The following is a 10,939-nucleotide window of genomic DNA, read 5'->3' on the forward strand; positions in this document are numbered from 1 at the left end:
GCAAAAGAGGGGTACCCTTTTAGAAAAGACAACAGAGTCAGGTGTCATATTGTTCGGCTCTGCAAGGTGAACGAATGGACGCCTAGCTCGCGTCATTCGGACCCACGGAAATCCGTGTCATATCTATTTTTAGATGGATTTCTGAAAAAACACAGATTAATTGGTAAACGCACTTATCTTATATTCATCAGTGCCTTCTACCTAAAACTCGGTCATTTCAAAAATCCACATCCAAACAGCTACTGCATGCATGCCTATCACCCCTAATTTTTTAGGATAGGTCAGAGTGTTAAGGGCTACATGTGTAATAAATATAAGGGATATTCAACGGTTAGTTTTGGAGATATTAATTTTGTAATAAAAACAAATTAATAAGGGAATTCCACCATGTTTATTGGGCAAAAGAGGGGTACCCTTTTAGAAAAGACAACAGAGTCAGGTGTCATATTGTTCGGCTCTGCAAGGTGAACGAATGGACGCCTAGCTCGCATCATTCGGACGCACGGAAATCCGTGTCATATCTATTTTTAGATGGATTTCTGAAAAAACACAGATTAATTGGTAAACGCACTTATCTTATATTCATCAGTGCCTTCTACCTAAAACTCGGTCATTTCAAAAATTTAAATCCAAACAGCTACTGCATGCATGCCTATCACCCCTTCCAAAGCCCTGTTATGGGATACACTCAAAAAAGTGTTACAAACCCTCACAGGAGTTATGGGGGGGGGCTGACTTATATTTTGGGGTGACTACCACAACATGTCAAGAAATGCACTCTGGGTGCAATATGTGTCCAGGGGCTTTAAAGATCTTTCTCGTGTGATAATACCATGTCTAATCTGATTTCATATGGATCTGTGTAAAAACACAGATTAATTGGTAAACGCACTTATCTTATATTCATCAGTGCCTTCTACCAAAAACTCGGTCATTTCAAAAATCCACATCCAAACAGCTACTGCATGCATGCCTATCACCCCTAATTTTTTAGGATAGGTCAGAGTGTTAAGGGCTACATGTGTAATAAATATAAGGGATATTCAACGGTTAGTTTTGGAGATATTAATTTTGTAATAAAAACAAATTAATAAGGGAATTCCACCATGTTTATTGGGCAAAAGAGGGGTACCCTTTTAGAAAAGACGACAGAGTCAGGTGTCATATTGTTCGGCTCTGCAAGGTGAACGAATGGACGCCTAGCTCGCGTCATTCGGACCCACGGAAATCCGTGTCATATCTATTTTTAGATGGATTTCTGAAAAAACACAGATTAATTGGTAAACGCACTTATCTTATATTCATCAGTGCCTTCTACCTAAAACTCGGTCATTTCAAAAATCCACATCCAAACAGCTACTGCATGCATGCCTATCACCCCTAATTTTTTAGGATAGGTCAGAGTGTTAAGGGCTACATGTGTAATAAATATAAGGGATATTCAACGGTTAGTTTTGGAGATATTAATTTTGTAATAAAAACAAATTAATAAGGGAATTCCACCATGTTTATTGGGCAAAAGAGGGGTACCCTTTTAGAAAAGACAACAGAGTCAGGTGTCATATTGTTCGGCTCTGCAAGGTGAACGAATGGACGCCTAGCTCGCGTCATTCGGACGCACGGAAATCCGTGTCATATCTATTTTTAGATGGATTTCTGAAAAAACACAGATTAATTGGTAAACGCACTTATCTTATATTCATCAGTGCCTTCTACCTAAAACTCGGTCATTTCAAAAATTTAAATCCAAACAGCTACTGCATGCATGCCTATCACCCCTTCCAAAGCCCTGTTATGGGATACACTCAAAAAAGTGTTACAAACCCTCACAGGAGTTATGGGGGGGGGCTGACTTATATTTTGGGGTGACTACCACAAAATGTCAAGAAATGCACTCTGGGTGCAATATGTGTCCAGGGGCTTTAAAGATCTTTCTCGTGTGATAATACCATGTCTAATCTGATTTCATATGGATCTGTGTAAAAACACAGATTAATTGGTAAACGCACTTATCTTATATTCATCAGTGCCTTCTACCAAAAACTCTGTCATTTCAAAAATCCACATCCAAACAGCTACTGCATGCATGCCTATCACCCCTAATTTTTTAGGATAGGTCAGAGTGTTAAGGGCTACATGTGTAATAAATATAAGGGATATTCAACGGTTAGTTTTGGAGATATTAATTTTGTAATAAAAATAAATTAATAAGGGAATTCCACCATGTTTATTGGGCAAAAGAGGGGTACCCTTTTAGAAAAGACGACAGAGTCAGGTGTCATATTGTTCGGCTCTGCAAGGTGAACGAATGGACGCCTAGCTCGCGTCCATCGGACCCACGAAAATCTGTGTCATATCTATTTTTAGATGGATTTCTGAAAAAACACAGATTAATTGGTAAACGCACTTATCTTATATTCATCAGTGCCTTCTACCTAAAACTCGGTCATTTCAAAAATCCACATCCAAACAGCTACTGCATGCATGCCTATCACCCCTAATTTTTTAGGATAGGTCAGAGTGTTAAGGGCTACATGTGTAATAAATATAAGGGATATTCAACGGTTAGTTTTGGAGATATTAATTTTGTAATAAAAATAAATTAATAAGGGAATTCCACCATGTTTATTGGGCAAAAGAGGGGTACCCTTTTAGAAAAGACGACAGAGTCAGGTGTCATATTGTTCGGCTCTGCAAGGTGAACGAATGGACGCCTAGCTCGCGTCCATCGGACCCACGAAAATCTGTGTCATATCTATTTTTAGATGGATTTCTGAAAAAACACAGATTAATTGGTAAACGCACTTATCTTATATTCATCAGTGCCTTCTACCTAAAACTCGGTCATTTCAAAAATCCACATCCAAACAGCTACTGCATGCATGCCTATCACCCCTAATTTTTTAGGATAGGTCAGAGTGTTAAGGGCTACATGTGTATTAAATATAAGGGATATTCAACGGTTAGTTTTGGAGATATTAATTTTGTAATAAAAATAAATTAATAAGGGAATTCCACCATGTTTATTGGGCAAAAGAGGGGTACCCTTTTAGAAAAGACGACAGAGTCAGGTGTCATATTGTTCGGCTCTGCAAGGTGAACGAATGGACGCCTAGCTCGCGTCCATCGGACCCACGAAAATCTGTGTCATATCTATTTTTAGATGGATTTCTGAAAAAACACAGATTAATTGGTAAACGCACTTATCTTATATTCATCAGTGCCTTCTACCAAAAACTCGGTCATTTCAAAAATTCACATCCAAACAGCTACTGCATGCATGCCTATCACCCCTAATTTTTTAGGATAGGTCAGAGTGTTAAGGGCTACATGTGTAATAAATATAAGGGATATTCAACGGTTAGTTTTGGAGATATTAATTTTGTAATAAAAATAAATTAATAAGGGAATTCCACCATGTTTATTGGGCAAAAGAGGGGTACCCTTTTAGAAAAGACGACAGAGTCAGGTGTCATATTGTTCGGCTCTGCAAGGTGAACGAATGGACGCCTAGCTCGCGTCCATCGGACCCACGAAAATCCGTGTCATATCTATTTTTAGATGGATTTCTGAAAAAACACAGATTAATTGGTAAACGCACTTATCTTATATTCATCAGTGCCTTCTACCAAAAACTCGGTCATTTCAAAAATCCACATCCAAACAGCTACTGCATGCATGCCTATTACCCCTAATTTTTTAGGATAGGTCAGAGTGTTAAGGGCTACATGTGTAATAAATATAAGGGATATTCAACGGTTAGTTTTGGAGATATTAATTTTGTAATAAAAATAAATTAATAAGAGAATTCCACCATGTTTATTGGGCAAAAGAGGGGTACCCTTTTAGAAAAGACAAGAGAGTCAGGTGTCATATTGTTCGGCTCTGCAAGGTGAACGAATGGACGCCTAGCTCGCGTCCATCGGACACACGGTTCTGTTTCAAATCAGTGTCATGATCCCGCCATTATACTGTATGGTGCAGCTATGGGGGGCATTACAGTGTATGGTGCAGCTATGGGGGTATTAAATGGTATTAAATGGTATTAAATGGTATGGGACAGCTATGGGGGGCATTATACTGTATGGTGCAACTGTGGGAGCATTACACTGTATGGTGCAGCTATGGGGGCACCATATTAAAATGTATGGTGCAGCTATGGGGGACCATAGCTGCACTAAAACCATGTCAGAAGTTTGATAAACGTTTAGGTACACTGTAAGAATAGGCCGAAAACAACTTTACATATAATACAACATAACAACTTTATTAATACAGAACACAAAAATAAAGTGTAGCTAAATGTTTGACAAACTTCTGACATGTCACAGTGACATGTCAGAAGTTTGGATTGGTGGGGGTCCGAGCACTGAGATCCCCACCAATCGCTAAAACAAAACAGCTGAAGCACTCGTGTGAACGCTCAGCAGCTTTGTTCTAGCGATTGGTGGGGGTCTCAGTGTTCAGACCCCCACCAATCCAAACTTCTGACATGTCACTTTGACATGTCAGAAGTTTGCCAAACATTTAGCTACACTTTAAAGTTAAGCATAGGCATAAACCATATTTACATATTATACAATATAACAACATTATTATTACAATAATTATTGTAATAAAAATAAATTAATAAGGAAATTCCACCATGTTTATTGGGCAAAAGAGGGGTACCCTTTTAGAAAAGACGACAGAGTCAGGTGTCATATTGTTCGGCTCTGCAAGGTGAACGAATGGACGCCTAGCTCACGTCCATCGGACACACGGTTCTGTTTCAAATCCGTGTCATGATCCGGCCATTATTGTATTCAAACAATTGTATTATCAGGTTTTCAGCATGAGTCTGTAGTTTTATCTCTGTTATTCTCCTCAGCCACTAAAAAGGCAGATAAGCTTTTGTGCATCATTCAAACTCTCCTATCACAGGCTCTGTTTGTTGTTTGTGTAAGAGGATCTTCTTACAAAGCATCAACCTCACACTATAAAACAGTTTAAAACACTGAGGCATTTTCAGTCAGTTTGGAAGTTTTCTTGAAAGCTATTGACTGATCTCCTTCTTGGATTGCATCATTTTTTTGCTATTCACCTTATTCACTTGAGACATTGTACCTGGATACCTACATCATCTGCCTTTTGGATACTGCTTCTAAAAGATTTATTGTTTTTTTGACTCAAATATACATCTTTAGGACAACAAGTTCTAGTTACAGGAATGGAGTCTGCAGCCAAATTGTAAGTAAATATGTTTATTAACGTATATTTATGTTCATCATTAATGTTCAGTTCAGGCAAATTGTATAGTGAAATCATGGTGAGCCATGGGCTAGGGAAGAGGTGCCATTTTATTTTCAGTAGGCCATATTGTACAGGCCCAGGCATTGTTCAGGTAGTTGAGTTACAAGCATGTAATCTGCAGCAAAAGTACAAGTTCATGTGTTTATTGACCTCTAGGATATACCCTAAAATACATAGCCATTTTTGTATAAAATACATGTTGTAGACTGCCTATAACATAGAGAGGTTACTATGAGAAGCCATGTGGTAGCGTAGAGGCCTCCTGTTTCAGTAGGGCGTGGTATTAAAACCCAGGCATTGTTCAGTTAGCCTGCCTGAAACAAATCAGTATGCATGTAGTGGGACATCTTGTGACTATTTTTGAGATTGCAGTTTGGGTATATTTCAAACTAAGCTATATTACTTAGGACATTTTTAAATCCAAAACCTCATGTCTTTCAACAGGCAAAACAGAACTCCTATGACATGCCCAGTATGTTACCGTACACAGACATTATTCTCTACACATCTGAGGAGAAAGTGTATGAGGTTCAGCAGCGATGAGGAGATAAAAGCCACTGTGGCATTGGCCAGGAAAACCCTGGTGAAAATTGCATCTAAGGGCACTGCAATCAGTTACCAAGAGATCATCTCTCTTGGCTCATTGGAAAACGTTGTCCCCTTCCTCGAGGACAGGGGCTTTTTGATCATTAACAAACCAACTGTGGCCAGGTATGTGTCACCCCTGTCTGCTTATGTCTCATAGCTCTCGAGTGTTTACACTTATACTCACGTTGCTTTTTATATTTTACAGCAATGTACAATATGGAAGACCATCAACCTCTGCATCAACTGCCCTTACTGTGCCACATCACACAGCGGCTGTAGAGGATATTGCAGCCATACCAGTCCCTGATGAGGAAATGGAGGTCACACTGATCCCTGCAGATCCTGAGGAAGAAGTTACAGACACACCATTCCTTGCACAGCCTGAAGACCCGAGGGAAGACCAACACAATGAAGAAGGCAGAAGAGCACATGAAGATGACAGCGCAGAGGAGGAAAGTGATAGAGACTTTCAGCTTCAACTAGAGTCTGAGGAAGAATCCAATCAAGAAAGCGGAACTACAGGAAACTTTGATGACAGGACACAGAGGTCAGTGTACATAGATAATCCTTACGTATTCTCTGTGGCTGTCAAATGTGTCAAATCTGATGTCTTGCACTTTTCTCCAAAATTACAGAATCCTACAGACAAAATGGACGGTGGTCACAAGACAGAAGATGAAGGCTGCTGGACTATACAAGCGACATTCATTGGACGAACCAATACTGAAGGGCTTTGCCTACTATTTGCAGCACACATTGGATGTGCCCAACTACAAGCAGGAGGTTGAAAATTTGGCAAGGTTCCTTTATTACATGAACCCGCAGCGTCCCAATCTGGACTTTGTCAGCAACATTGAGAAGGTTAACTCCTTTTTTACAAAGCTGCGTGACCTGAAGCTTGCAAACCAGACTGTCTTTAATTACCTAAAACATATCAGGAGGTTCATGACGTATCAGCTGAGAGCGACCAATCTCTCTGCAGAAAGACCAAGGCTGTTTAAGTCCTGCAACTTCTTTATGGATGTTACAGAGGACATTCAAAAGAGGCTATCTAAGGGAATTTCAAGAGAAGTTGTCAGCAAACGGTGAGTTATGAACTCAAATGTATCCTTAGACAAAGTATGAAACCTCAAATAGGTATATATTTATTTTAGATATTGCTACTACTCTTTATTACTTGTGTATATACAATAAAATTATTTCTCTTTACTTTGTGTTTAGATACAAGTCATTGACAAATTCTATGAAAACACCCCCGGAATGTCAGAGGCTTTTAGTTGTGGCAAAGCCAACCTTCCTGAAATGCCTCAAAGCTGCAAAAGACAGACACATGAAGCGAGACACTCAACTTGAAATTATTTATTATCTTGAGGCCCTGCTTATTTTGAGGCATCTCCAACGGCCAGGTGTTGTCAGACATATGACTGTAAGTAGCTTTCTCCTCCTCTGTTTTTCTGCGTCATTTTGTTTTCCTACCCTGTTATGGTTATGCTGTGGGGTGCTTTTTAGAGAAGTGTCTGGAGGCCTTATGGCTGCAGTTAAATACTTTTAATAGTGTAGGGGAGCCCTGAAGGCCGATAATGGTGTGAAGCCTGCATAAGGTTAATGTTAGCTTATTAAAGTCGGATATTTGTCTGCAAGAACAGAGTGAATAATCTATGTAAAAACCTTACACCTGGCTAGAGATAGAAATTATGCTGAAACAAAAGACTGGCATATGTATAGAAAAAAAACAAAACACAAGTGGCTTGGCGTAGGGTTGGGCTAACACAATACAGTGGCAAGTACATTGTCCCTCATACTTTTTCCTTTTGACTCATAGGTTTCAGAGTGGAATGAGAGGATCACTCACAGATATTTGGGTTTAGACCTGGTAGTTGTTGGGGTCAAGTTACACAAGACCTCTACACACCAAGTGGCAACCTATGTGCTAACAAAGGAGGAAGAAATGGTAAGTTTCTATAAGGCTCCTACTTACTTTATGGAGTTGTAAAGATGCTTTTCAATAATCTCTTTATTTGTATCCCTCCCCTAGTGGTTTAATGTCTACTTTGAGATAGTAAGACCAATGCTGCTAAAGAACAACATGCCAACAGAAGTATTTTTCCTCTCTACATCTGGAAAGGAGATTTATAATGTTTCCAATGACATCCTGCGGTACCACACAAAGTAAGATTCTTAAAAGTCACCTGTCTTTATTCAATTCTAAGTGCTGTGTATGTATTATGTTTTTCTATTTTCCTTTCTAGATATAAACTACCCAACATCACCAGTCAGCTTGTCAGGAGGATTTGCGAAACTTGGACTCTCCCTAATTTTTCTGACTCTGAAAAGTGTCTTTTTGCCAAATATTTGGCACACACCAACATGACAGCGGAAAGAAACTATCGTGAGAAGACACTGACGGACATATGCCATGGTTATATGCTGGTAATGCAAGCCGGTGGTGAGCAGCCCCAAGCCAGCACTTCAAGGTAATTTATTGTGGGAAATAATATATACTGTATAATATTACATGATTTGTTTTAGAAGTTTAATGCTTTATTTTTTCTATGTCTACCCTATAGACAAGAGAACATTCAGGAAGGAGGCCAGGGAATCCAAAGAGAAGATATCACATCCCACGAAGAAGCCCAGGAACAAGATTACAGTGCCAAAGAGGACTGGAGTGAATCAACTGACCGAGGAGAAAAAGAAAGCTTGGCTGATCATGATGATGATGATGATGATGATGATTGGACTTCAAGGTAGATAAACTCTCAGTTTTATTATAAATGTCCTCAGTTCAGTTGTGTTAGACTTATCAATTGATATACTAATGTTTGGTTATTTTTTCAGAGCACAAGTACCATCCTCATTGTTCATCCGAACACGGTCCAGGGCACAGAGGCAGAGAGGGGAAGGGAGCTCCTCTGGGTAATAATAAAATACATTTATTGACCTTACTTTGTAAACTAATATGCTTATTAAACTGTATGTCTCACATTTTGTTTTAACATCAGTATTTATTTTCTTCTTTTATCAAAGGGCTGACGTGACGTCGAGGGATACATCACTATCTGCAATCAAAAGAGTCCCTGTTGTTCTGCTCAGGCGCATCGATAGTTAATTTCCTTTACATATATATATATATATATATATATATATATATATATATATATTAAAACCTCTTTGGGTTCCTCAGTGGTCGTGGGTTCAGAATCATTAACTATGTCTTATAGCAGAGGTCATTGGGGTCCTGTTTTGTCTGATTAAGAAAAAATAAATAAAGATGAGAGTTATATTAATAACATTGTAGAGGATTAATGCATATTATCAGGACCATTAGTAAACTAATTATGAGAAACTAATTATTAATAATCTATGATCTTTTAATTATAGGATTGCTTCAAGACCACCTGCCGGAAGAAGACAAAATAAAGAGGACTTTAGGACATCAGCTCTGGGGAAAAAACCATCCAAGAGTAAAAGACATTTTGGACCAATGGAAGAAGAAATAAGAAGCTTAAAAATTATGGACTTTTAATGGACATTAAAATGCACAGGGAACAAAAGCACTTTTATTTGTTGGGTTCTGGGATGTTTGGATGTATTCAATAAATTGATATATATTTTTTTTATTTAATGAGCTACGCTGTTTCCGTGACTCCAATAGTAGTGAATGGCAGTTACAGAAGCAGCGTAGCATGTCTCATTCTTAGTTTACTAACGGTCCTAACGATATGCATTAATCTTCTTCAATGTTATTAATGTAACTATAATCTTTCATTATTTTTTCTTAAACAGGCAATGGACCACAATGACCTGCCCCATCTGCTATAAGACAGAGTTGATGCTGGGAACCTGCACAAAAAATGCATGAAGCACAGCAGCGATGAGGATATAAAGGCTACCCTTGCTATTGCTAGGAACAACTTGGCAAATGTAGCATCTAAAGGCCTTGCAATTCACTATCATGATGTTTCTGAGCTGATATGTGCTGGAAAATGCATGGAAAACCTCTTTGGGTTCCTCAGTGGTCGTGGGTTCACAATCATCAACTCTGTCTTATAGTAGAGGTCATTGGGGTCCTGGTTTGCCTGTTTAATAAAAAATAAATAAAGATTAGAGTTATATTCATAAAATTCTAGAGGATTAATGAATACAATTAGGACCGTTAGTAAAGTAAGAATGAGATACTAATTATTAATAATCTATGATCTTTCAATCATAGGATTGCTTCAAAACCACCGGCCGGAAGAAGACAAAATAAAGAGGACTTTAGGACATCAGCTCTGGGGAAAAAACGTCCCAGCGCAAAATATATTTTAGACCAATGGAAGAAGAAATAAGAATCTTAAAAACATGGACTTTTAATGGACATTAAAATGCACAGAGAACAATAGCACTTTTATTTGTTGGGTTCTGGGATGTTTGGATGTATTCAATAAATGTATATATTTTTTAATCTTCATAAAAACTGTGTGTTGCCGCTGAGCGAGATGTTTTGCGATCATGAAAAACGTTATATGTTCGTGAGTTATGTAAACAGCGTAACTGGCTGAGTTTTTCATTAGAACTAAATTGTAAGCGTGTGTAAAAATAGCCGTCGCTCACAAGGCTTTTGTGGTCCAAGCGCGCGTCACAGAACCCTGAATATTTTTAGGCTAGGTGAGAGTGTCCATGGCTACATGTCTAACAAATATTAGATATATGGAACAGTTCGTTTTTAAGATATTAATTTTTTTCCTAAACATAAATTGAAGCCGTGTGCAGAAACAGGCGTCGCTAACGAGGATTTTCCTCGCTACCTGCGCGATGTACCATCACGAGTCTTGGCATATATACTCAGGAGATGGTGACGTATACAGCTTCGGCGCTCGTAACTCCACATTAAACGGTTACGGAAAAAAATTGGTAAACCTATCCATATTAAGCTCTAAATATGGAAATTCCGCCATGTTAATGGGGCAAAAGAAAAGTCTCCTTTTAGAAAAGACGACCGAGTCAGGTGTCGTATTGTTCGGCTTTGCAAGGCGAACAAATAGATGCCTCGGTTGATTCTATCAGACCCGCGGTT

General features: G+C 38.7%; 1 protein-coding gene across 1 annotated transcript; it reads left to right on the forward strand.

Moving 5' to 3' along the window:
* The first annotated feature begins 5,611 nt into the window (after positions 1-5,611).
* LOC142658919 (uncharacterized) lies at positions 5,612-9,380 on the forward strand. The gene is made up of 11 exons (XM_075834527.1): positions 5,612-6,003; positions 6,086-6,427; positions 6,516-6,965; positions 7,102-7,306; positions 7,703-7,831; positions 7,916-8,049; positions 8,130-8,354; positions 8,448-8,627; positions 8,719-8,796; positions 8,908-8,984; positions 9,262-9,380. Exons 1-11 carry the CDS (start codon positions 5,723-5,725, stop codon positions 9,378-9,380), a joined length of 2,220 nt encoding a protein of 739 aa, XP_075690642.1. The 5' UTR covers positions 5,612-5,722.
* Positions 9,381-10,939: the final 1,559 nt, after the last annotated feature.

The sequence above is a fragment of the Rhinoderma darwinii genome, chromosome 8, assembly GCF_050947455.1.
Source record: "Rhinoderma darwinii isolate aRhiDar2 chromosome 8, aRhiDar2.hap1, whole genome shotgun sequence".
NCBI classification, from domain to species: domain Eukaryota; kingdom Metazoa; phylum Chordata; class Amphibia; order Anura; family Rhinodermatidae; genus Rhinoderma; species Rhinoderma darwinii.

Excerpts from the sequence above, each read along its gene's own strand:
- LOC142658919 (XM_075834527.1), top strand. The coding sequence starts at position 5,723 with ATGTCTTTCAACAGGCAAAACAGAACTCCTATGACATGCCCAGTATGT. Across the intron at positions 6,428-6,515 it reads TTTGATGACAGGACACAGAG|AATCCTACAGACAAAATGGA; the intron begins GTCAGTGTACAT and ends CCAAAATTACAG. Across the intron at positions 8,355-8,447 it reads CCCCAAGCCAGCACTTCAAG|ACAAGAGAACATTCAGGAAG; the intron begins GTAATTTATTGT and ends TCTACCCTATAG.